Genomic DNA, 27,989 nt, shown 5'->3' with positions numbered 1-27,989 from the left:
GGTTCAGGATAATAGTTTATTTTGCAATCTATTTGAACTAGCTTTGCCTCACAGTAACAAGACTGTGCAATCACATTGAACATAAAAGAGTTGACTAAGATATAAACAAAAAACCTGAAGGTGTATATAAATTCCAATGCCTTTTGAATTCATTATAATAACTAAAGTTCTTGAACTTGCCAAGCTTTTTGATACAAGAATAGAGGAATATGCTGTACTACAAAGAAATGCATCTTCAGTAGGAAGAGTTGAAACATTTTTTTGATGAAAGAAAAAATACTGCAGACATATTAAATGAGATGGACTCCTGTTTTGTTTGATTACAGGGCTTAACCAGCGGAAGTATTTACAGGAACAGTTAAATGTTCTTTGAATAAAAAAGCAATACAAATATAACAGTGATATTACAGATGCATATTTTTAAATTCATAATTCATCAGATAGCTAATTTCCTTAAAAAACACGATCAAATAAACACGAGTCATTAATACTTATATGATACATTTAAAAATAAAAGCCAGATCTTTGGATTGTAATTTCCAGATGTAAAAAGGTTACAGTCAGAAACTACAATGCACTCTCATATGTTCTTTTATTGAGGTACTTTAATGGTTGTATGAGAAGTAAGGGCTGCTTGATAAAAATGTGGGAATTTTGTTTTTACAATTGTTAAAATGTTTTACAGTATTTATCACCATGTAGTCAATATTTTGGTACTTTTGTTTATACCTCAGGAGTTTTGAAAAAAAGCACTTTGGTATTGATAAGTACTTAGCTTTAACTACAGTTAATACTTTGAGGCAATCCGATTTTAAAAGAATTCCAATACACATGGCTCTCCGGAAGAATTTTTAAAATCTCAAATCTCAGCTGAAGGGGTGCTACAAGTAGTAGGCTCATTTGCCCAATTCAAAAGGATTAAACTTATAAATGGGTATCTCTTTTACTGCTAACCAGAAAGTGCAGTTCATCAACTGTTCTGAATATCCAGACATTACGGGGTGAATTTTCCCGTTCCGTCCACCACGGGAATTGGAGCAAGTGAGGGGTGGACCATGGAAAATTCCGTTGACCTCGGGTGGGAATTTCCAGTTTCGGGGCTAGTGCAGCTAGAAAATCTCGCCCTATGTGTTTCTACATTGGTGTTTATCAGCTGAGGTTGAGCCTTTCAAACATTGCAAGTGTCGTAATAAAAAAGGGTCCAAAATCAAACCATTGTAAAGGATTCATGTACAACTAAGTATATATCTCCCAAAGTTAATATTACCCCCCTGCATTGTGATGATATTCTTTGTCTGAATTCAATTGTGTAAAGCTAAAAGTCAACTGAAAAAGAGACGGTCTTTTTTGGAAATTCCATACTGAACTTTGTGTTTTTCAAATAATTGATCTAATGCTTCAATATATTTTCTATGTAGTGCTTCAATCTCTTCATTTGAAGGGGTATGGTTTTGCTGTACAATGATTGGTTTTCCCACTGTAAAACAAAATAGCAATGCATTACTCATGATGACTAACCCATGTCCTGACTGTCATTTTCTGCATTCTTCCATTAGTCTGTAATTCTTAGAAGAATGTCATCTGTACTGGGAGTACAGCAGAATTAGTGCAAAATTAAGAGAGTTTTTTAATACTTTCAAAACATCTTTAATCTATTGTTAAACCAACGATCAAAGCTTTGATATAAATCTGCAGTTGTTTCTTTTGATTTTGAATTTGAACTACTGAAAAAAATTAAAGTATACTTAGTTTGTTCTGGAAATAATTAGTCTAGAAGCCTGTTCCATTTTCCTCCCGCTGTTTAACAAATGCTTTTGACAGTTACAGCAGCATAAGGAAAGTTATAAATGCTGCGAAAGGAACTGGTCAGTAGATCAAAGAATGTTGGCCATTTTGCAGCCTGGATTTCATTTGCACATGGTTGGTTAGCTACAAGTGTTAAACTGGTGCCAAGAGGTAACTCACCACTTGAGAAAGGTAGAAACATGTTTGGCCTTATACAAGAAGCAGATCAACAGTTGAAGGCAGGGGTGAAGGGTGGCAAAGAAGCCAGAGTTTTTAATGGGTTCAGGAAAAGTAGTAAATCATAGAATCCCTGCATTACAGAAGGAGGCCATTCAGCCCATTGAGTCTGTACCGACCAAAATCCCACCCAGGCCCCATTCCCATAACCCCACACACTTACTTAGCTAATCCTCCTGACACTAGGGTCAATTTAGCATACCCAATCAACCTAACCCACACATAGAACAAAGGAGAAAAGTACAGCACAGGAACAGGCCCTCCAAGCCTGCGCTGATCATGATGCCTGCCTAAACTAAAACCGTATGCACTTATGGAGTCCGTATCCTTCCATTCCCATCCTAATCATGTATTCGTCTAGTTGTTCCTTAAAGACCGCAATCGTACCTGCGCCCACCACCTCCCCAGGCAGTGTGTTCCAGGCATTCACCACCCATCTCCTCTAATCTTTTTCCCCACACACCTTAAACCTCTGTCCTCTAGTACTTGACTTTTCTACCCTAGGAAAGAGCATCTGACTATCCACTCTGTCCATGCCACTAATAATCTTGTAGACATCTATCAGGTCACCCCTCAACCTCTGTCGTTCCAGTGAGAACAAACCGAGTTTATCCAACCTCTCCTCATAGCTAATACCCTCCAGACTAGGCAACATCCTGGTAAACCTCTTTTGTATCCTCTCCAAACCATCCACATCCTTCTGGTAGTGTGGCAACCAGAATTGTATACAATATTCTAAATGAAGCCGAATTAAGGTTCTGTACAGCTGCAACATGACCTGCCAATTTTTATACTCAATGCCCCCTGATGAAGGCAAGCATGCTGTATGTTTTCTTGACTACCTTATCCACCTGCGTTGTCACTTTCAGTGATCGGTGAACATGTACGCCCAGATCTTTCTGCCTGTCAATGCGTCCAAGGGTTCTACCATTTACTGTATAATTCCTACATGCATTGGACCTTCCAAAATGCATTACCTCACACTTGAGATATTTGGCAAATATCCATTTGCCATTTCTCCGCCCAAGTCTCCAACCGGTCTTTAGAGTGGGGGAGGAAACTGGAGCACCCGGAGGAAGCCCGCACAGGCATGGGGAGAAAGTGCAAACTTCACACAATCACCTGAGGCCAGAATTGAACCCAGGTCCCTGGCGCTGTGAGGCAGCAGTGCTAACCATTGTGCCACCATACCGCCCTGCTCCATCTAGCTCCACTTAAGTGGAGGTTTAAAGAAAAAGGGTTTGTTTCTTTTCCATTTGTCTTCTTTTGACTGCTTTAAGGATTGCAGGTTTGGCCACGCAACAGGAGTATAAATGTTTGTCCTGTGAACCCAACTTCCATAAGCTTTTACGGAGTAGTAATGAAAGGTGTGGGTACAATTATCCTTGTGGATGAAGATGATGGCCCAGATTTTGATGCTGCAGCACATCTTGTGGCATATCCGGTTAGATAGATCATTTCCTTCAATCTCCAACTCCAGCTTGCCCTGCAACTTGCTGGATGTGTAAATTGATATTTATGCTGTAAGGACAATAGGGAATCTAAGACTTTGGCAAGCAATCTCTCTTAACTGGTGAGTATTAAGGATTGAGGAGGTAACAGAAGTGGCAGGGAAAGAAGTAGACTAAATACCATAAAATCAACTACAGCAAGAGAAATAAAGGAAAGGGGAAAAAGAGCACGGTGATGCGACACAAAAGAAAATATGGAAAACATTTTTAAAAATCTCTGACAACAATTTACTAACCAGTAGAAATGCGTCTCCAATTGTTGGGAGGAATTTTCCCAAAAAATTATTTCGTCTCCCTCGCCACAGGAATTGTAACGGGTGAGAGAAAATTGGGCAGACCATTTAAAGGTTGAGCTCAGGAGGGAATTTCTGGTCTTGGGGCGCACGTGGCCGGACAATCCCATCCAAAGTGTCATATTGGGTGTGAAAATCAGTGCAATCCCAATTGTGATCTTCCCCCATTGAGTGCAATTATTACTCCCCAGTGAAACATGTTGAGCACCAGGCACCTGATTCGCCTGAGCCAGGGCTCAGGTGAACGCTGCAATCAAGGGGCAGCTGATTTTAAATAGTACCACAGCACTCACTCCCGGTTAAACCAGGAGGACGGCGGTGAGAAGACCCAGGCCCAGGATCTCGGATGGGGAACTTACCAGACTGCTTGATGCCATGGAGGAGGTGTGAGCTACCATTTACCCGGTGTTGGAAGGAGATCCCTGAATAATGTTGTCAATTCCACCTCGGAGGTGGTAGCAGTTGTAGTCAGCACCAGCAGCATGAACCAGGACACCTGAGATCCAATGCTGCATGAAGCTGCAAGGTTGAGTGACCACCTGTCTCCGCCTGTCATCAGTCCCATCTGTCACCCCGAACCCACACTGCCACTTCACTGCCTCCCAACACCTGACCTTCTAGCATCTTCTTAAAAAGCCCCCAGCATCCCTAATCACAACCCCTTTCTGCAAAGGCACGGTGCCCAAATACGCCACTTGTTATAGACCCTGGCCTACCAGGCATCCGGCTCACAATATTCTCTCTGTGTTCCCAAAGGAGAAGAGCCCAAAATAAAAGGGAGAGGGGGAAGATGGGTGAGGAGACGCTCAAGTTAAAAATCCTCACCCTCTATGAAGATAGGGCAATGCAGCTTGCAGGGGAAGGCCCGGTAGCACAGTGGTGAGCACTGCTGCTTCACAGCGCCAGGGACCCGGGTTCGATTCCCGGCTTGGATCACTGTCTGTGTGGAGTTTGCACGTTCTCTCTGTGTCTGCATGGGTTTCCTCCGGGTGCTACTGTTTCCTCCCACGTTCTGAAAGACATGCTGGTTAGGTGTATTGACCTGAACAGGAGCTGGACTGTGGCGACTAGGGGACTTTCACAGTAACTTCATTGCAGTGTTAACCTAAGCCTTACTTGTGACTAATAAACAAACTTTAAAAGGCCAGAAGTGGGCCATGACTGATAACGAGGTTGACCTGTGCCAGAGAAATGAGGATCGACTGCACCTTCATCCAGATGACCTAGAACATAGAACAGTACAGCACAGAACAGGCCCTTCGGCCCACGATGTTGTGCCAAGCTTTATCTGAAACCAAGATCAAACTATCCCACTCCCTATCATCCTGGTGTGCTCCATGTGCCTATCCAATAACCGCTTAAATGTTCCTAAAGTGTCTGACTCCACTATCACTGCAGGCAGTCCATTCCACACCCCAACCACTCTCTGCGTAAAGAACCTACCTCTGATATCCTTCCTGTATCTCCCACCACGAACCCTATAGTTATGCCCCCTTGTAATAGCTCCATCCACCCGAGGAAATAGTCTTTGAACGTTCACTATATCTATCCCCTTCATCATTTTATAAACCTCTATCAAGTCTCCCCTCAGCCTCCTCCGCTCCAGAGAGAACAGCCCTAGCTCCCTCAACCTTTCCTCATAAGACCTACCCTCCAAACCAGGCAGCATCCTGGTAAATCTCCTCTGCACTCTTTCCAGCGCTTCCACATCCTTCTTATAGTGAGGTGACCAGAACTGCACACAATATTCCAAATGTGGTCTCACCAAGGTCCTGTACAGTTGCAGCATAACCCCATGGCTCTTAAACTCCAACCCCCTGTTAATAAAAGCTAACACACTATAGGCCTTCTTCACAGCTCTATCCACTTGAGTGGCAACCTTTAGAGATCTGTGGATATGGACCCCAAGATCTCTCTGTTCCTCCACAGTCTTCAGAACCCTACCTTTGACCCTGTAATCCACATTTAAATGAGTCCTACCTGTCTCAAGTGAGTTGTTAAATGCCCAGACTCTTGTCTTTCCCATTTATTGAAACCATGACTTACAAGATCACCATCTGATGAGGCAAGACCTTTCAGAGCTGCAGTCTGCCCTGCAGCCATCGTCTGGAAGTGGGTCGAGGGGAGGGGGGGGGGGGGGGGGGTGTGGGTGTGCAGCAAAGCGGGGTCGTGGGGCTGGTCAGTGATCGGGAGGTCCGCAATGCGGGACCAGTGCCCACGCACCAATTTCCGCTCTGACGGATCAGCGCATGTGCAGTGGCCTGCTCAGGGCTCTGCTGCTGGCCTCTCGGACGGGAATAGGACCGGTCCGCTGATTTTCAGAGTGAATCTTGCTCGGGCTCTGTGCAGTGCTCAGAATGTGGGAGATTCATTCTGCAAATCACGCTAAAAAAAAAAAATCGGCAGGAGTTACTCCAGTTTTCACACGACTTCAGCACTTGGAAATTTTGTGGGAGAATCACCGCCATAATGGTGTGAATCAGGGAATTACTTTTGTGGCAATTCTCAAAGCTGCTATTAGGTAACAATTTTTGTGATCAATAAACTAATGAAATCTATAGAGCATGGCAGCTTTCACTAGCATTCAAATACACAGCCACATTAGGCAGTCAAAAAGCATTTCATAGCATGACATTGACTCTTATTCCAGAACAAAATACTGCTGGTGCTGGTAATCTTAAATAAAAACAAATGCTGGGAATACTCAGCAGGTCAGGGAGCATCTATGGAGAGAAAGAGAGTTAACTTTTCATCAGAGCATAATGACTCTTATTGGAAGCAATGGCTTCCTCTCCACAGGAGCTCATATTATCAGGTATTTCCTTGGTTAGACAGATAATGACCAAAGGCAGTGTCCAAGACCATCTCCGATATGCAAATTAATTTGTTGAATCGTTGTTTTGTCACCACACCTTGCCTATGCTTTGAAAAGTCTAGAAACACACAAATTGTGATAATATTTTATGGTTTTTCTTACCTATGGTATAAATAGGTTTCCTGTATGGTAGCAGCCCAAAACTGTACTGGAAGATACCCCTGGCATGAAACAGCGGCATTGCAAATCCCATGATCTTCTGCAACTGCTCCTGTGTTGCCCGAAGAAAAGACCCTTTTGGATTGTTTACCTGATTAAAGAGTTCATTTTCCCCAAAGGAAAAGACTGGGACCAGATGTGCCCTAAAAAGAGGTGCGAATTAATGTACATATAATAAATCCAGGATTCCTTATTTGAAGTTTTACCAAAACAGAATGCAGAAGGCCGAAGAAATAAATTTGGCTCTCGCGATTTTTTGATGCAACAACACTGTTTCAAATTTGTGTCTTGTTTTAGATTTTCCTCGGCGATACCAGTTAGTCTCATCTCTGCATCTTATATCGAGATGCACCTGGACTGCCAAATATCTAACCATAACAACTGAAAGATATAATGATCTGAATTGGACATTTGTTTCTTCCACACAATTCCATGCATACTTCTCTCATCTCTTGAATGGTAGATCAAGAAAACATTGAGTAAGATGAAACCAGAACAAAATTTCAATTCGTTTGTTTCTCAGGCAGCAAGTGGACAGATGCAGCAAGAGGTATAAATGGACTCAGTCGCTGGAATTTTACTGCCACGACCGTCCTGGAATCGGGGTGGGCGCAGCTCGCAGAATGGAATTCTCTGTTGGCCTCCCCCAAACGAGGCAAGTTATTTCAATCAGCACAACTTAACTCCATACAATATAAAGTAATGAGAACACTATAATTTCCTATATCAGTAGGATATCTTGCTTAACAAATAAATTAACATGTTGCATTTTACACTTATGAGTCAGTTGCAATTTTCCATTTAAGAATCTCACTGTGTCTCTTTCTGTTTCTAATGTTAGTTCACTCTTTTAGCAACCAGTCTATTTAAAAAATAACATTGTAGCTCTTTTTAAAACCAACTTTCAAAGGGAACATGGTCCAAAATGTCTGAACGTGACAAGATGGTGCAATTAGTTTGCTGGTTTTTGATTTCCTTTTAAAAATGTATGAAATACTCACAATCTCTTTCTTATTCTTTAGCATTCTGGATCTGACATGACTATAATAAAAGTTCTCATCATCATTTCAGGTCTGACTCCCTGTCAGACAAACCTACAGCTCCCTCCGTAAGAACAAAGAACAGTACAGCACAGGAACTGACTCTTCGGCTCAAGCCTGCACTGATCACGTTGTCCTACCGAGACCAACCACCTGTATCCCTCTATACCCCACCTGTTCACATGCCTATCCAGATAAGTCTTAAATGTCGCTAACATATCTGCCTCAACCACTCAGGCCCCCACCACCCTCTGTATAAAAAACTTCCCCCGCACATCTCTACTGAAGCTTTCTTCCTAACCTTGAACTTGCGTCCCCTTCTGATTGTCAATTCTGCCCTCGGAAAAAGCTTCCAACTGTTCACCTTATCTATGCCCCTCATAACTTTATAAACTTCTATCAGGTCGCCCCTCAGCCTGTCTTTCCAGGGAGTACCTCTTTTGGTATTCTCCAAAGGGCTCGTTGAAGTATTTGGTGCTGGCTAATTGTGAACAGCAATTCCAACTGCTTCATTCCACTCTCTTGCTGACCTTCTTGCCCACTGCGCCCACTGGGGATAATTTTGCCAATCTCATTCCTCTCCAACTCACCCATTCAATGACTGACACTGAACTCTGCTCTCACCACCTCTTTACGCATGTCCCTCCAGAATACCCGGTCACTGCTATTGTGGATGATTGGCCTTAATGGCAATATGGCTGAGCAGTGATGGCATTCCCTCAATGATTAAAACCTCCTCTGGAAAAAAGTGATCCAGCCATGGCTAACTAAAGAAGTTAAGGATAGTGTTAAATGGAAAGAAGAAGCTTTTAATGTTGCCAGAAAAGAAGTAAAGCTGAGGATTGGGAGGATTTTAAAAATCATCAAAAGGTGATCAAAGAAGGGGAGAATACAATTTGGAAGTAAACGAGCACAAAATATCAGACAGATGGAAGAGATCGTGGGTCCCTTAGGTGAAGAAATTATAAAGCGAAATAGGGAAATAAACAAATATTTTGAGCAGGAATTACCACCCCCCCCCCAGCCCCGAATGGAAAGTTTTGTGATAGCAGAGGCGGGACGGCAGCGGGATCACCTGACTGTCCCTCCTCACCAACATCTTTGGTCTAACTGGGTATGACTGGGAAATTCCTTGGATCTGCTCCCACTCCACCATCAACACTCCATTGAAGTGCAGCAGGAACCCCATTTACACGTATTACACAAAGCAACTGCCACGCTGATGGATATCTGAAACAGTTCCAAAGAATGCCCTGGCTTATCTTGTAACACTGTCCCTATTTCTTTCAAAACTGCCCTTTGCAATCCTTAATTGAAAACATATACCCTTAAACAATATATACCCAAACCGAACCGAAAACTGGTATGATCTGAAAACTGGCACGGATTCAGTCCAGGGTTTGCTGGTTTTGAGACACTGAACCATACAAGAGTAAGAAAGTCTTGCCACAATTACACGGGGCTTTGGAGAGACTAAATCTGGAGTACTATGTACAGTTTTGGTCTCCTTACCTAAATGAACATGTATATTAGCCTCAGAAAGGTGCAATAAAGGATCTCAAGACTAATTTCTGGAATGAAATATCTTTTTTAAAAAGTTTATTTATTAGTCACAAGTAGGCTTACATTCACACTGCGATGAATTTACTGTGAAATTCCCCTAGTCGCTACATTCCGGCTCTGTTCGGTACACTAAGGGAGAATTTAGCATGACCAATTCACCTAACCTGCACATCATTTGGACTGTGGGAGGAAACCGGAGCACCTCATGGAGTCATAGAGGTTTCCAGCATGGAAACAGGCCCTTTGTCCCAACTTGTCCATGCCGCCCCCTTTTTTTAAAGCCCTAAGCGAGTCCCAATTGCCCGCATTTGGCCCATATCCCTCTATACCCATCTTACCCATGTAACTGTCTAAATGCTTTTTAAAAGACAAAATTGTACCTGCCTCTATGACTAACTCTGGCAGCTTGTTCCACACACTCACCACCCTCGGTGTGAAAAAAATTGTCCCTTTGGACCCTTTTGTATCTCTACCCTTAAACCTATGCCCTCTAGTTTTAGACTCCCCGACCTTTGGGAAAAGATATTGACTTTCTATCTGATCTATGCACCACATTATTTTATAGACCTCTATAAGATCACCTGGGGCCTCTAGGGTAGCGATCTCTGGACTACTCCCATTGCCACAAGCTAGTGAGGCGAGGAACAGGGAGATTGTACAGCTGAACGCATGGCTAAATGACTGGTGCAGGAGTGAGGGTTTCAAATTCGTGGATCACTGGGAAGTCTTCAAGAGAGGATGGCACCTGTACAAGAAGAACAGGTTACACCTAAACTGGAGGGGCACGAGGGGAGTTTTGCTAGTGCGGTTCGGGTGGGTTTAAACTAATTTGGCAGGGGGGTGGGGATCAGAACAATAGGTCAATAAGCATAGAGGCTGGGGACGAAGTTGGGGCCAAGACAAGGCTATCTAAGAGGAAGAGCATTCTGGGGGAGGATGACCTCAGTGGGCCTGGAGTTCTGGAGTGCATCTGCTTCAATGCAAGGAGCGTCACGGGCAAGACAGGTGAGCTTAGAGCCTTAATGCTTGCGTGGAACTTGGATGTGGTTGCAGTGACGGAGACTTGGTTAAAAGAAGGACAGGACTGGCAGCTGAATATTCCGGGGTATAAGTGTTTTAGGCGAGACAGAAGAGGGGTTAGGAGAGGTGGGGGAGTAGCAATGCTGGTTAGGGAGCATATTACAATGGCACAGAGGGTGGACAATTTGGAAGGGTCAGGTAATGAGTCACTGTGGGTGGAGCTCAGAAACAGGAAGGGCGCAGTCACTATGCTGGGGATATACTACAGGCCTCCCAACAGCCCAAGGAAAGTTGAGGAACGGATATGTAAGGAGATTCTGGACAGGTGCAGAAAAAATAGGGTTGTTGTAGTGGGAGACTTTAATTTCCCTCCCATAGACTGGAAATCGCTTAGGGCTGGGGGCCTGGACGGGGAAGAATTTATAAAATGCGTACAGGAAGGTTCTTTGGAACAATATGTTGACAGTCCAACTAGAGAGGGGGCTATACTGGACCTAGTACTGGGGAATGAGCCCGATCAGGTCATCAAAGTTTCAGTGGGGGAACATGTGGCAAATAGTGACCACAATTCTGTAAACTTTAGGATAGCAATGGAAAAAGATGAGTGTTGCTCTATGGGTAAGGTGCTGAATTGGAGGGAGGCTAACTATAGCCGGATTAGGCAGGATTTGGTGGCTGTTGATTGGGAGAGGCTGTTCGAGGGTAAATCCACATCTGGCATGTGGGAGTCTTTTAAGGAGCAGTTGATAGGACTGCAGGACAGGCATGTGCCTGTAAAGAGGAAGGATAGGAAAGGTAGGATTCGAGAGCCGTGGATAACCAGTGAAATTGTGGGTCTAATCAAAAAGAAAAAGAGGCATACATGAGGTCCAGGCAGCTAAAAACAGATGGAGCACTGGAGGAATACAAAGAAAGTAGAAAAGAACTCAAAGAGGGAGTTAGAAGGGCAAAAAGGGGTCACGAAATGTCCTTGGCAGACAGGATTAAGGAGAATCTGAAGGCATTTTATACATACGTTAGGAACAATAGGGTTGTTAGGGAAAGAATCGGACCTCTCAGGGACAAAGGAGGGGAATTATGCTTAGAACCAAAAGAAGTAGGCGAGATCCTAAACGAATACTTTGCATCAGTATTCACAAAGGAGAGGGACATGTTGACCCGTTAGAAAAAATCTCAATTACAAGGGAGGAAGTGTTAGGTTTTTTAGGAAACATTAAGACAGACAAATCCCCAGGGCCGGATGGCATCTATCCTAGACTCCTCAGGGAGGCAAGAGATGAAATTGCTGGGCCTCTAACAGAATTCTTTGTCTCTTCGTTGGACACAGATAAGGTCCCAGAGGATTGGAGGATAGCAAATGTGGTCCCGTTATTTAAGAAGGGTAGCAAGGATAACCCGGGTAATTATAGGCCGGTGAGCTTGACGTCCATGGTAGGGAAATTGTTGGAGAAGATTCTGAGAGATATGATATATGCGCATTTAGAACTGAATAATCTCATTAGCGATAGCGTGGTTTTGTACGAGAGAGGTCATGCCTCACAAATTTGGTTGAGTTTTTTGAGGAGGTGACAAAAACAATTGACGAGGGAAGGGCCGTGGATGTCGTCTATATGGATTTTAGTAAAGCGTTTGACAAGGTCCCTCATGGCAGGCTGGTGCAAAAGGTTAAATCTCACAGGATAAAAGGTGAGCTAGCTAGATGGGTGGAGAACTGGCTTAGCCATAGAAGACAGAGGGTAGTAGTGGAGGGGTCTTTTTCCGGTTGGAGGTCTGTGACTCGTGGAGTTCCGCAGGGCTCTGTACTGGGACCTCTGCTGTTTGTGATATATATAAATGATTTGGAGGAAGATGTAGCTGGTGTGATCAGTAAGTTTGCGGACGACACGAAAATTGCTGGAGTTGCGGATAGTGATGAACATTGTCAGAGAATACAGCAGGGTATAGATAGGCTGGAACATTGTGCGGAGAAATGGCAGATGGAATTTAATCCAGATAAATGTGAAGTGATGCATTTCGGTAGATCTAATGTAAGGGGGAGCTATATAATAAATGGCAGAACCATCAGGAGTATAGACACACAGAGGGACCTGGGTGTACAAGTCCACAGATCCTTAAAGGTGGCAGCACAGGCGGAGAGGGTGGTGAAGAAGGCATATGGCATGCTTGCCTTTACTGGACGGGGCATAGAATATAAAAGTTGGCATATGATGTTGCGGCTGTATAGAACGTTGGTTAGGCCACATTTGGAATACTGCGTCCAGTTCTGGTCGCCACACTACCAGAAGGACGTGAAGGCTTTGGAGAGAGTACAGAAAAGGTTTACCAGGATGTTGCCTGGTATGGAGGGTCTTAGCTATGAGGAGAGATTAGGTAAACTGGGGTTGTTCTCCCTGGAAAGACAGAGGATGAGGGGCGACCAAATAGAGGTGTATAAAATTATGAAGGGCATAGATAGGGTGAACAGTGGGAAGCTTTTTCCCAGGTCGGAGGTGACGAACACAAGGGGTCACAGGTTCAAGGTGAGGGGGGCAAGGTTCAACACAGATGTCAGGGGGAAGTATTTTACACAGAGGGTGGTGGGGGCCTGGAATGCACTCCCAAGCAAGGTGATTGAGGTGGACACGCTGGGATCATTTAAGACTTATCTAGATAGCCACATGAACAGACTGGGAATAGAGGGATACAAACGAATGGTCTAGTTGGGCACATGAGCGGCGCAGGCTTGGAGGGCCGAAGGGCCGGTTCCTGTGCTGTACTGTTCTTTGTTCACCCCTCAGCCTTCTATGCTCCAGTGAAAACTTGGAGGAAACCCACGCAGACATGGAGAGAATGTGCAAACTCCACACAGACAGTGACCCAAGCCGGGAATCAAACCCGGGTCCCTGGCGCTGTGAGGCAGCAGTGCCACTATGCCGCCCCACGGCCTAATCTGGCCTAAATCGGAGAGATTGAATGTAATGGCACTAACTTCTCTGGAGTTTAGAAGAAAGAGAGGTGATCTCATTGAAATGTAAAGACTCTTAGACAACTGACAGGGTAAATGCTGAGAAGTTGTTTTCCCTGGCTGCAGAGCCTAGAACCAGGGATCAGTGCTAGAAGGGGTTGGCCATTTAGGCTTGAAATAAGGAGTAATTTCTTCACTCAGAAGGTAGTGAATCTTTGGAATTCAATACCACAGAGGACTGCAAATGCTCAGTTGTAAAATATAGACAAGACCGAGATTGGTAGCTTTTTGGTCATTAAAGGAATCAAGGCAAGTGGGCATGCAAGTGTTGTCACTGAAAAGTTTAACCATGATCTTATGGATAGCAGAGCAAGTACAAGTAGTCACCTCCTGCTGTTATTTCCTATGTTCCAATAATGTCAGCAACTGCTCCCAAATTCTAACCAACAGTACCTGCAGAGAATTGTGTCTCTATTAACTTTGGATACAAATTGGATTCCACTTCATTGTGATTTCCCCACACACCTCCACCACTATCATTCTCAAATGAAGAATTACCATGAATTCAAGGTACTGGACTACCAAATCATTGGAATCATTTTACCAAGAGTCTACACTTTCAGAAGAGGAGTGGCAAAAATTTGATTAATTAACCTGGAATATCATAGAAATCATAGAAACCCTACAGTGCAGGAAGAGGCCATTCGGCCCATCGAGTCTGCACCGACCACAATCCCACCCAGGCCCTACCCCCATATCCCTACATATTTTTACCCGCTAATCCCTCTAATCTACAAACCTCAGGACACTAAGGGGCAATTTTACAACGGCCAATCAACCTAACCCGCACATCTTTGGACTGTGGGAGGAAACCGGAGCACCCGGAGGAAACCCACGCAGACACGAGGAGAATACGCAAACTCCACACAGGCAGTGACCCGAGCCAGGAATCGAACCCAGGTCCCTGGAGCTGTGAAGCAGCAGTGCTAACCACTGTGCTACCGTGCCGCCTAACTGCACTGTACACCACGTGGACTGCAATGGTTCAAGAAGTTAGCCTACCACCACTCTCTCAAGGGCAATTTGGGATGGGCAATGAATACTAGTCAAGCCAGCAATGCCCACATCCCATGAAAGAATAAAAATAGTTAACAGTTAACTATCTTCATACTGAGTTATAGAAAAGCTATGGTATGAACCAGTTCAATAATTTTAAAAGGACAATGTTTTTCCATGCAAGATTTCCACATACCCACATTTTATTGCCAATTTAATGAATCCTTTTCTGTTAAGAGTTTTCAAAGTTAGTGCTCCGGGTCTGGCATCCAGAGATTCCTCAGCACCACCTATTACAATGACAGCCACATTCCCTCCTCCCTTCCTGCTTAGAACGTGAGAAACACTGCTCTTCACACACGATACAAGACCTACAACAAAAGTAGAAATAAATGCTTACTGTTTACTGAGGGTGAATAAAAGAAACAGTATCCATTGTAATAATGGAAGCTGCCTCAACATCAGATCTACAATAAAAGCAATCTATACATGATTCATTGGTGATACAAAACAATCAAGTTTCTGTTTGTTTCCATTGGTTTTGCATCCAGATTCCAACGCAATTTGGGAGGAATTAACCAAACTAGTGCAAAGTATGGGAAATTTATAATTATGACCAAAACTATTTATGTTCGTATTCATACGCTCCTGTCTTTTGCAACCTTTTACACTAATTCAAGATTTATTTTGTCTGAATCAGGCCTTGATCACAAAATTGGTTATACCCCCCCTGGTTGAAATTGAGAGGTTTCATTGTAATTTGAAGAGCCTCTGGAATCATTCATTTGCATCAGTGCACAGGCACTAGTAGGTGCATTTTATAAGTTTATTCATATCAAATAATATTTAATTTGCTATAATGTGATTGATATATAACAATGAAACCAATAATGTAAGCGGTTCACAATTGCTTTGTTATTTTCGATTATTTTAAATCTGGTTGCTCATTGATGGAGGATAAAACACCTTTATTAAAAATGCTCATTGTGGTGATAAACCTGTTGTCAATTGTATCAATAAAACATTCAATAAATCAAGCTAAAATAATTAAGAGAAAGAGAAAACAAGAAACAGTTAATGTCTCCTACTGCATGACCCAATTGCGCTAGTTCATGTAAAAGTATACCTGTGATTATGCAAATGAATTTTAGCAGAAACTTGAAGCACGACCAGTGCATTTTCTGGACAAAGTTTTCCACATTTTGCACTGTCATCCGAATGCTGGTGGGACAGAGTTGTGGAGGAGATATAGTGCTTGAGAAATTCAGCGCTCTTCCTGAATTTAATGGTGGGGCCTAATTTAAACTTTTGGGTTCCGTTTTTCAGTCAGGAGACATTCAAACTGAAAGGCTGGCCTGCTGTTGGATGGAAATGGTTGCAACACCAGGCTGCAGCTGGGGAGCAGTAAAAAGGGAAGGAAAGTTTGTGAATCAAAGTGGCCACTGATAGACCACGGACTGAATAGCTGAGTAGAGGGCTGCGGAGTGATCAGGGAGACAAACAGAGATTGTGAGGAGTTATGGGTATGTTATGGGGGGAGGGGAGAGGGGGGGGGGGGGGGGGGAGGAGAGAGAGAGAAGAGAGAGAGAGAAAAATCGGTTTCCTGGCCTTCAGAGACATTAACATAGAAGACATTAACTGTAAAACACAGTCATATTTGAGACATTGAAATGTTTAAATTAGGGGCTCAACTCAGGACAGCCAGTTAGTTGCCAACCCTGAACCTCATCACTGTTAAAACTGGAAGTGTGTGCGTTGGATGTTGGTTGGGGTCAATTTTTCCATTCCTGAATTTTTAACAAACCTCGTCACTCACCTATCTAGTGGGATTAAAATAACCCTCTCATAAATCTCACCGCTATCCTGCAGTTGCTGCCTTACACCATATGTTGGCAATTTTCTAATGAGAGTCTCCCTTAGCAAGCAGAGTGGAAAATCAAGCATTCAGCACTGATTGAAAGTTGATTCTCATTATATAGAGTAGTGGGAGGGCTCAAGGGAATGGAAAACAAAAATAAAACTGCAACCACTCAAGATGTCCATTTCCACGTTTTGACAGTCAGCTTTTTGTGATTTGTAAATTCAAGTTGCTACTTCAAGTTGCAACTTTAATAAATTAGGAATAAAATAATTATTGACGTTCATTGTTATGAAGTACAGGGACATCGACTCAGCTAAGCAAACTAACAGAATTTATGAAGAATTCTGGGTTCGAATGAAACTGGGGATTAAAAGTCTTTGGGAATAAAAGCAAGTCATCTCAACTCTTACCTGCACACATGGCGTAATCCCTGTAAAAAGGAAGCTTGAACCACATTGGCAGAATGCACAGATATGACGTCAAACCTGGAAACAACTTCTGAAAACCCGTAGTCTCACTGCAAAAGTTTCCAAAAGCTCCAGCTGCAAGCACCCCATGAGGATGAAATCCAAAGATATAGTTGTACTGTGGATCCAGGTCTGCTGTTTTCACCAGCTTGTATTGGAAAGAATATGAGAATCAATCAACAATATCGGCTACAAATAATAATGCAAGATTGCTTCAACAAGCAGGCAGATTATTCATTATAAGTATTTAAATTGGAGGTGGATAAATATTTGATAGCTCGAGGAATAGTGGCTATGGGGAAATGGCACAGAAAAGTAGTTGAGGCCGTCTTAGATCAGCCATGATCGTATTGAATGGCGGGGAAAATGGGCTACATCCTAGAGTTCTAAAGGAGATAGCTGAAGAAATAGTGGAGGCGTTAGTTATGATCTTTCAAAAGTCACTGGAGTCAGGGAAAGTCCCAGAGGATTGGAAAATCGCTGTTGTAACCCCACTGTTCAAGAAGGGAACAAGAAAAAAGATGGAAAATTATAGGCCAATTAGCCTAACCTCAGTTGTTGGCAAAATTCTAGAATCCATCGTTAAGGATGAGATTTCTAAATTCTTGGAAGTGCAGGGTCGGATTAAGACAAGTCAGCATGGATTTAGTAAGGGGAGGTCGTGCCTGACAAACCTGTTAGAGTTCTTTGAAGAGATAACAAATAGGTTAGACCAAGGAGAGCCAATGGATGTTATCTATCTTGACTTCCAAAAGGCCTTTGACAAGGTGCCTCACGGGAGACTGCTGAGTAAAATAAGGGCCCATGGTATTCGAGGCAAGGTACTAACATGGATTGACGATTGGCTGTCAGACAGAAGGCAGAGAGTTGGGATAAAAGGTTCTTTCTCAGAATGGCAACCGGTGACAAGTGGTGTCCCGCAGGGTTCAGTGTTGGGGCCACAGCTGTTCTCTTTATATATTAACGATCTAGATGACGGGACTGGGAGCATTCTGGCCAAGTTTGCCGATGATACAAAGATAGGTGGAGGGGCAGGTAGTATTGAGGAGGTGGGGAGGCTGCAGAAAGATTTAGACAGTTTAGGAGAGTGGTCCAAGAAGTGGCTGATGAAATTCAACGTGGGCAAGTGCGAGGTCGTACACTTTGGAAAAAAGAATAGAGGCATGGACTATTTTCTAAACGGTGACAAAATTCATAATGCTAAAGTGCAAAGGGACTTGGGAGTCCTAGTCCAGGATTCTCTAAAGGTAAACTTGCAGGTTGAGTCCGTAATTAAGAAAGCAAATGTAATGTTGTCATTTATCTCAAGAGGCTTGGAATACAAAAGCAGGGATCTACTTCTGAGGCTTTATAAAGCACTGGTTAGGCCCCATTTGGAGTACTGTGAGCAATTTTGGGCCCCACACCTCAGGAAGGACATACTGGCACTGGAGCGGGTCCAGCGGAGATTCACACGGATGATCCCAGGAATGGTAGGCCTGACATACGATGAACGTCTGAGGATCGTGGGATTATATTCATTGGAGTTTAGGAGGTTGAGGGGAGATCTGATAGAAACTTACAAGATAATGAACGGCTTAGATAGGATGGACGTAGGGAAGTTGTTTCCATTAACAGGGGAGACTAGGACGCGGGGGCACAGCCTTAGAATAAAAGGGAGTCACTTTAGAACAGAGATGAGGAGAAATTTCTTCAGCCAGAGAGTGGTGGGTCTGTGGAATTCATTGCCACAGAGGGCTGTGGAGGCCGAGACGTTGAGCGTCTTCAAGACAGAAATTGATAAATTCTTGATTTCTCGAGGAATTAAGGGCTATGGGGAGAGAGCGGGTAAATGGAGTTGAAATCAACCATGATTGAATGGTGGAGTGGACTCGATGGGCCGAATGGCCTTACTTCCGCTCCTATGTCTTATGGTCTTATGGTCTTATGAAAACTTGAAGGCCTGGTGGCCAATTCCTACTTCTATTCCTTGTGTTCTTGTCCTTCAGAATATAAAGTATAACGTTAAATAATACGGGAGAAACAAATTTGAGAGAGGTTTCAGTACAGGTCATGAAGAGGACTTTAAATCAAAGTTGAAATAGGTAGTATCGTAAAAGATTCCAGCAATTTTAAAACGCCTTAATGGTGTTAAGGAAACTCTGTGGTACAGCAGGTTAGTTTATTTTCACCACTAGGGCTTTGGATCAAATCCAACCTGAATCACCTTTGTTAGTTCAGACCAATGTTGACAGCGAGTCAGAAAGGAATTTTAGGCTGTAGTCTCATTGAAGGATTGGTATGGGGCAAGGGAAGCCACGACGTTTCTTGCAAGGCTCAGAGAAACACCCCCTGCCCCGGCAAAGGAAATATTTCTACTTATCAAGTTATTTCATCCTCCCAATAACTTCTGACCTGCCTTCACTGTGGTGACTTCTTGGTTCAGACCAAAGCTAAAATAGAATTGGAGTTTCACTGATGTAACAGGACCCTGATTTGTATAAATTCATGCCTCCTATCCGCTTGGATGTCTCCGAGCGGATAGGAGGCATCTTAAAAGGGGAAGATAAAGAAACGGATGTCATTGTACACATTGGTGCAAATGACGTAGATAGGAAGAGCAGGGGGATCCTACGAGAGCAATTCAGGGAGTTGGGAAATAGACTAAAAAGTCGGGCCTCCAGGGTGGCCATCTCTGGGCTGCTCCCGATGCCTCGTGCCAGTGAGGCTAAGAATAGGGAGTTAGTACAATTGAATGCTTGGCTAAAGGACTGGTCCAGGAGGGAGGGCTTCATTTTCCTAGATCAATGGGAAGTTTTCAGGAGAGGGTGGCACCTGTACAAGAAGGACGGGTCACAACTAAGTTGGAAGGGCACGAATATCCTGGCTGGGAGTTTTGCTAGTGCAGTTCGGGGGGGTTTAAACTAGTATATCAGGGGGGTGGGGATCAAAATATTAGGTCTACAAGTGTAGAGGCTGGGGACGAGCTTGGGGCTGGGACAAGGCTGGCAAAGAAGAAGAGCACTCTGGGGGAGGATGACCTCACTGGGCCTGGAGGTCTGGCGTGCTTATACTTCAATGCAAGGAGCGTAGCAGGTAAGACAGACGAACTTAGGGCCTTAATGCGCACGAGGAATTTGGATGTGGTTGCGGTGACAGAGACTTGGTTGAAAGAGGGACAGGACTGGCAGCTGAATATTCCGGGGTACAAGTGTTTTAGGCGAGACAGAGGAGGGGCCAAAAGAGGTGGGGGAGTAGCAGTATTAGTTGGAGAGCATATTACAGCGGTGCAGAGGGAGGACAATTCAGAGGGGTCGTGTAACGAGGCACTCTGGGTGGAGCTTCGAAACAGGAAGGGCGCAGTCACTATGTTGGGGGTATACTACAGGCCCCCCAACAGCCCAAGGGAAGTGGAAGAACGGATATGTCAGGAGATACTGGATAGGTGCAGGAAAAATAGGGTTGTTGTAGTGGGAGACTTCAATTTCCCTGGGAGAGACTGGAAATTGCTGAGAGCTGGGACTCTGAATGGGGAGGAATTTGTAAAATGCGTACAGGAGGGTTCTTTGGAACAATATGTAGATAGCTCGACTAGAGAGGGGGCTATACTGGACCTAGTACTGGGGAATGAGCCCGGTCAGGTCTTCAAAGTTTCGGTAGGGGAACATGTGGCAAATAGTGACCACAATTCTGTTAGCTTTAGGATAGGGATAGAAAAGGATGAGTGGTGTCCCAAGGGTAAGCTGTTCGATTGGGGGAAGGCTAACTTTAGTGGGATTAGGCAGAAATTAGCAGCTCTTGATTGGGAGAGGCTGTTTGAGGGTAAATCCACATCTGGCATGTGGGAGTCTTTTAAGGAACAGTTGTGAGGGCTACAGGACAGGCATGTGCCTGTAAAAAAGGATAGGAAGGGTAGGATTCGAGAACCGTGGGTAACCAGGGAAATTGAGGGACTGGTCAAAAAGAAAAGAGAGGCGTATGTTAGGTCCAGGCAGCTAAAAACGGAGGGAGCTCTGGAGAAGTACAAAGAAAGTAGGAAAGAACTCAAACGGGGAATTAGAAGGTCAAAAAGGGGTCACGAAATGACCTAGGCAGGCAGGATTAAGGAGAATCCCAAGGCATTTTATTCATACGTTAGGAACAAAAGGGTTGTCAGGGAAAAAAAATCGGACCTCTCAGGGACAAAAGTGGGGAATTATGCTCAGAGCCCAAAGAAGTAGGGGAGATCCTAATGAATACTTTGCGTCGGTATTCACAAAGGAGAGGGATGAGTTGACTGGGAGTGTCTCGGAGGGGAGTGTTGAACCGTTGGAGAAAATCTCCATTACAAGGGAGGAAGTGTTATGTTTGTTAGAGAATATGTTCGTAAATTGAGGGAAAAGGTCCTTAGGGATGGGATTTACGACCATTTAGAAAGATGCGGATTAATCCGGGATAGTCAGCACGGATTCGTGAAGGGCAAGTCGTGCCTCACAAATTTGATTGAATTTTTTGAGGAGGTAACTAAGTGTGTTGATGAAGGTAGGGCAGTTGATGTCATAGACATGGATTTTAGTAAGGCGTTTGATAAGGTCCCCCATGGTCGGCTTATGATGAAAGTGAGGAGGTGTGGAATAGAGGGAAAGTTGGCCGATTGGATAGGTAACTGGCTGTCTGATCAAAGACAGAGGGTGGTGGTGGATGGAAAATTTTCGGATTGGAGGCAGGTTGCTAGCGGAGTGCCACAGGGATCAGTGCTTGGTCCTCTGCTCTTTGGGATTTTTATTAATGACTTAGAGGAGGGGGCTGAAGGGTGGATCAGTAAATTTGCTGATGACACCAAGATTGGTGGAGTAGTGGATGAGGTGGAGGGCTGTTGTAGGCTGCAAAGAGACATAGATAGGATGCAAAGCTGGGCTGAAAAATGGCAAATGGAGTTTAACCCTGATAAATGTGAGGTGATTCATTTTGGTAGGACTAATTTAAATGTGGATTACAGGGTCAAAGGTAGGGTTCTGAAGACTGTGGAGGAACAGAGAGATCTTGGGGTCCATATCCACAGATCTCTAAAGGTTGCCAGTCAAGTGGATAGAGCTGTGAAGAAGGCCTATAGTGTGTTAGTTTTTATTAACAGGGGGTTGGAGTTTAAGAGCCGTGGGGTTATGCTGCAACTGTACAGGACCTTGGTGAGACCACATTTGGAATATTGTGTGCAGTTCTGGTCACCTCACTATAAGAAGGATGTGGAAGCGCTGGAAAGAGTGCAGAGGAGATTTACCAGGATGCTGCCTGGTTTGGAGGGTAGGTCTTATGAGGAAAGGTTGAGGGAGCTAGGGCTGTTCTCTCTGGAGCGGAGGAGGCTGAGGGGAGACTTAATAGAGGTTTATAAAATAATAAAGGGGATAGATATAGTGAACGTTCAAAGACTATTTCTTCGGGTGGATGGAGCTATTACAAGGGGGCATAACTATAGGGTTCGTGGTGGGAGATATAGGAAGGATATCAGAGGTAGGTTCTTTACGCAGAGAGTGGTTGGGGTGTGGAATGGACTGCCTGCAGTGATAGTGGAGTCAGACACTTTAGGAACATTTAAGCGGTTATTGGATAGGCACATGGAGCACACCAGGATGATAGGGAGTGGGATAGCTTGATCTTGGTTTCAGATAAAGCTTGGCACAACATCGTGGGCCGAAGGGCCTGTTCTGTGCTGTACTGTTCTATGTTCTAATATAAAGACTGACAAGTTCCCAGGGCCTGATGGAATCTATCCAAGGCTGCTCAGGGAGACGAGAGATGAAATCGCTGGGCCTCTGACGCAAATCTTTGTCTCGTCACTGGACACAGGTGAGGTCCCAGAGGATTGGAGGATAGCTAATGTGGTCCCGTTATTTAAGAAGGGTAGGAAGGATAACCCGGGTAATTATAGGCCGGTGAGCTTGACGTCTGTGGTGGGGAAGTTGTTGGAGAAGATTCTTAGAGATAGGATGTATGCGCATTTAGAAAGGAATAAACTCATTAACGATAGTCAGCATGGTTTTGTGAGAGGGAGGTCATGCCTCACTAACCTGGTGGAGTTTTTTGAAGAAGTGACTAGAATGGTTGACAAGTGAAGGGCCGTGGATGTCGTCTATATGGACTTTAGTAAAGTGTTTGACAAAGTCCCTCATGGTAGGCTGGTGCAAAAGGTTGGATCTTATGGGATAAAGGGGGAGGTGGCTAGATGGGTGGAGAACTGGCTTGGTCATAGAAGACAGAGGGTGGTAGTGGAAGGGTCTTTTTCCGGCTGGAGGCCTGTGACTAGTGGTGTACCGCAGGGCTCTGTATTGGGACCTCTGCTGTTTGTGATTTATATAAACGATCTGGAAGAAGGTGTAACTGGGGTGATCAGTAAGTTTGCGGACGACACAAAATTGGCAGGACTTGCAGATAGTGAGGAGCATTGTCAGAGGTTACAGAAGGATATAGATAGGCTGGGAATTTGGGCAAAGAAATGGCAGATGGAGTTCAATCCTGATAAATGCGAAGTGATGCATTTTGGTAGAAATAATGTAGGGAGGAGCTATACGATAAATGGCAGAGCCATAAAGGGTGTAGATACGCAGAGGGACCTGGGTGTGCAAGTCCACAGATCCCTGAAGCTGACGTCACAGGTGGAGAATGTGGTGAAGAAGGCATATGGCATGCTTGCCTTTATAGGATGGGGCATAGAGTATAAAAGTTGGGGTCTGATGTTGCAGATGTATAGAACGTTGGTTCGGCCGCATTTGGAATACTGCGTCCAGTTCTGGTCGCCACACTACCAGAAGGACATGGAGGCTTTGGAGAGAGTACAGAGGAGGTTTACCAGGATGTTGCCTGGTATGGAGGGGTTTAGTTATGAGGAGAGATTGGGTAAACTGGGGTTGTTCTCCCTGGAAAGACGGAGGATGAGGGGAGACTTAATAGAGGTGTATAAAATTATGAAAGGCATAGATAGGGTGAACGGTGGGAAGCTTTTCCCCAGGTCGGTGGTGACGTTCGCGAGGGGTCATAGGTTCAAGGTGAAGTGGGGGGGAGGTTTAACACAGATATCAGAAGGACATATTTTACACAGAGGGTGGTGGGGGCCTGGAATGCGCTGCCAGGCAAGGTGGTGGAGGCGGACACACTGGGAACGTTTAAGACTTATCGAGATAGCCACATGAATGGAGTGGGAATGGAGGGATACAAAAGAATGGTCTAGTTTGGACCAGGGAGCAGCACAGGCTTGGAGGGCCGAAGGGCCTGTTCCTGTGCTGTATTGTTCTTTGAGGTTCCCACCTGCTTTTGGGCAGACACCTCAAGCACCAAGCTGCAGTTAAGGTGGCAGCCAATGGGATTCCAGCAGTAATGGGAAGGGTGCACATTCTTAAAGTGCATTGACCCGAACAGGCGCCAGGCTGTGGCGACTAAGGGAATTGCATAGTAACTTCATTGCAGTGTTAATGTAAGCCTTGTGATTAATAAATTTACTTTACCGAGACCTCTTCTTCAAATAAAGTCAATCTCATAGACGATGAAAGGTTAACCCCCAAAGAATATCAACTTACGTGAATAGGAAAGTAGTCCCGGAAGTAATTCCAGATAGTCCAGTTTCTGACCCACTCTGACCTTCTTCCACCCTGATTTGGTGTGTCCCAGTCAAGATACAACCAAACTGAATAAACTGCAGCAATGTACCAGTAATCAGTAAAGATTAGCAACACAAAGACAATCAGGCAACATTGACCTGCAAAGAGAGAAAGTTGTAACCAAACTATAATACATTCATATGTGTCGTAGCCATAATATGATACACACGCGTCATGCTCACCTTCAGGAAAAGCACTAATTGGATTTTTTTATTTGATGGTCAGCATTCCAAAATGCATGAAACATTTTCTCAACTATACCATCACAAAGAAAATAACTCACATTTTTGTAGCACTTTTCAGGACCTCAAGATTTCCTGAAGAGAGTTTTACAGCTACTAAAGTACTTAGGAACTGTCGTTAGCTTGTTCTTTATTTAGGTTGTCTGCATTCATATAGTGTTACTGATGCAACGCCAGTTGTATATTTTGAGAACTACAGTTGTTTGAGCACTGATCCTCTGAGGGAATACTACAGTCCCAAAAACGTTGATTAGCCATTTTTAATCATTGACTATTTCCCTCCCCTAACCTTTATCATAGAATCCTAAAGTCCAGAAGGAGGCCATTCAGCCCATTGAGTCTGCACTGACCACAATCCCACCCAGACCCTAAGCCCACAACCGCCATGCATTTACCCTAGCTAGTCCCCTGGCACTAAGGAACAATTTAGCATAGCCAATCTACCTAACCCGCCCATCTTTGGACTGTGGGGAGAACCGGAGCACCTGGAGGAAACCCATGCAGACTCGGGAAGAATGTGCAAACTCCACACAGCCAGCGACCCAGGCTGGGAATTGAACCCAGGTCCCTCTTGTGACACTAAGAGGCAATTTAATGTGACCAATTCACCCAACTTGCACATCTTTGGGCTGTGGGAGGAAAGTGGAGCACCCGGAGGAAACCCACGCTGACACGAGAAGAATGTGCAAACTCCACACAGACAGTTCCCCAAGGTCGGAGCTGAACTGGATCCCTGGCGCTGTGAGGCAACAGTGCTAACCACTGTGCCATCCATTTGTCAATCTTTATTTTCACTTATTCTTTCTAATCATTTTATGCTTTCAACTCCTTTTGTATAATTAGTGCCTGATTTGACATATTTAAATTTCATTTTAATGTCTCTGCTCATCCAAGATTTACAACTTTTATTAAAATACTTTCACTTCTTGTGATATTATTTCATATGAGCAGCTTTTATTCCATATATGTATGAGGATATGAAAGATTCAAAATAAGTGCATGTTTATTTGTTTAAGACACATTAATAGCTGGGTTGATAGATGTCAGTTGAGATTTATTGGGCGGCACGGTAGCAGAGTGGTTAGCACTGCTGCCTCACAGCTCCAGGGACCTCGGTTCGATTCCCGGCTTGGGTCACTGTCTGTGTGGAGTTTGCACATTCTCCTCGTGTCTGCGTGGGTTTCCTCCGGGTGCTCCGGTTTCCCCCCACAGTCCAAAGATGTGCGGGTTAGGTTGATTGGCCATGCTAAAAAATTGCCCTTAGTGTCCTGAGATGCATAGGTTAGAGGGATTAGTGGGTAAATATGTTGGGATATGGGAGAAGGGCCTGGGTGGGATTGTGGTCGGTGCAGACTCGATGGGCCGAATGGCCTCTTTCTGTACTGTAGGGATTCTATGAAATTGCGAGATATTATTTTGGGGGTAAAAGTATGGAGAGGGAAGGACACTGAATGATAAAACATTAAAGGAATACGTACTTGTTGTCCAGATACACAACTCCTTAAAAATGGGTGACAAATTCACGGATGTGTCAAAAAAAATTGGAATCTCAGGTTTTTTAAGTAGAGGCCTATTTACACAGGCATAATGCTGAACCTATACAAATCACTGCTAAAGCTCCACTTAGATTATGGTATCCAGGAACTCATGTACTTATCTGTCATTAAGACTGAGACATACACTTAGCTGCCTCCAACTCTCTGCCTTTCATTATCCAACAACCCAAATTTCTCCAATGCTCCTTTCTCCTGTATCCCTCGCACACAGCTTTCTCTAGTTTTTCTCCTTTGTCCCACCCAATCTTATCCAGTACAAACGGCCACCTTTTCCTCTCTTGGTTCCCATTCTCATTAAACTGCTGACCATCCAACCTTCCTTCCTGGTAGCCATGCTAAAAGATGTTGTCAATGGCTTCCTCCACATTAAGGGCGCCACATGAATGCAACTTTTTGTTGTTTAAAGATAATAATTTCAACAAAATATGTGGCCACCTTCTGATGATTTGCATCCAACATCGTAATGCGAATAAACATATTTTCCGGCCGCGCTCGTCTCTAAGCCAGTGAATCCCGCCCGAGGTCAATGGACCTTTGCATGGTCCGCCCCCCGCCCGCTACAATTCTCGTGGCGGGCGGGGCGGGACGGGAAAATTCTCGAACCTCCAAAAAACAATCTGACTGAGGCTATGAGATGATATCACCAGAAATAAATTTTAAAATGCTGAACCTGGAACAATCCACTTTTCTCCATACATGTTTTAAATCAGCACCCACTCAGCTCTGAGCATGTGGGTGTGTGCTGAGTAAAGTTAGCAGGTGCGCTCACTTTTGGTGTATGTTCGCTCTTGAGAACAAATTGGGTAAACCATCACTACATTTCATATTTCTGTGATGAAGCAACACTGGGGTATGCGCCAAGACGTGAGAGGTGCTCTTAAAAGTATCCAAGTCTCCTTCCTTCCATAAAACAAACAAAAACCCCTTAATTCTTTGCAGGATATCCCACAACTGAAATGAGCAAAGATTACCTAGGAACAAGAAGGTAAAGATCCACTGGAGGACAGCAAATGTTTGGAGCCTTCTCCTCAGAGGGATATTAATAGGTGCAAACTCGATCTTCATGTCAACTGCTACAAGGAAGCCCAGCAAGGAACTCTTTGGAGTTGCTGCAAGTCACTTACACAGATCTGAAAGGCAGTAAGCACATCCAATTAACATTTCCGTTTGTCCACTCACTGCCTAACAGCCAACATTGACTTCTTATCATTTCAACTTGTTACCACACTTGTCCCTTCTCCAGATTTCCTGCAGTTCCGTTAAATTCGATCGACCGAAACGTGTCTCTGGCGAGCACAAGTTGCAACACGCTTTCGCCCCGAAAGTCTGTAACTTACCCGAAGCAGCGTCTTCTGCTTCTTTCTTTTCTTGTTAAAGGCGCGATTAGATTTCAGCCGCTCCAGGTTCTTCGAATTGGGACAACTTATTTCGCTGAAGTTTAATCATCTCCGGATCACCACTGATTTTATTTGCTAAACGTGGCGCGCCTTTTACTCCGGGGGGGGAGGGAGCTTGTGGAAGGAACAATAGGGGGAGCCAAACTTCCCATTTTCTGAAATAAAATGCTGAAAATCTCAATTCCTCCCGGTAAGATTGAGAGGTAACGTCAATGTTTGAGGAGGAGGCTACCAAGGTAAGGTTACCAAGGTAAGGTGTCGGCTGTTTCCGATAAACGGTGGGTTACACCTGAAATGTTAACTTCTTTGTCCAGACACGGGTTGACAGACCTGCTCAGCGCCAGCACTTCCCCTTTTGCTCCCAGAAATACAGACT

At 44.3% G+C, this 27,989-nt stretch overlaps 1 protein-coding gene across 2 annotated transcripts; it reads right to left on the bottom strand.

Moving 5' to 3' along the window:
• Positions 1-27,974, bottom strand: LOC144491142 (2-acylglycerol O-acyltransferase 1-like). 2 transcript variants are annotated; one of them, XM_078208829.1, is made up of 7 exons: positions 27,440-27,555; positions 27,188-27,346; positions 24,338-24,516; positions 16,755-16,959; positions 14,680-14,854; positions 6,804-7,003; positions 1-1,477 (listed from the first exon to the last, which is right to left on the bottom strand). In XM_078208829.1, exons 2-7 carry the CDS (start codon positions 27,279-27,281, stop codon positions 1,323-1,325), a joined length of 1,008 nt encoding a protein of 335 aa, XP_078064955.1. In that variant the 5' UTR covers positions 27,282-27,346; positions 27,440-27,555; the 3' UTR covers positions 1-1,322. The 2 variants fall into 2 exon arrangements, with proteins under 2 accessions (XP_078064955.1, XP_078064948.1); XM_078208822.1 differs by having other exon boundaries at positions 5-1,477; positions 27,554-27,974.
• Between the last annotated feature and the right edge of the window lie 15 nt (positions 27,975-27,989).

This window comes from Mustelus asterias, chromosome 3 (genome assembly GCF_964213995.1).
Source record: "Mustelus asterias chromosome 3, sMusAst1.hap1.1, whole genome shotgun sequence".
NCBI classification, from domain to species: Eukaryota; Metazoa; Chordata; class Chondrichthyes; order Carcharhiniformes; family Triakidae; genus Mustelus; species Mustelus asterias.
This window is presented reverse-complemented; position numbering and strand designations above follow the sequence as displayed.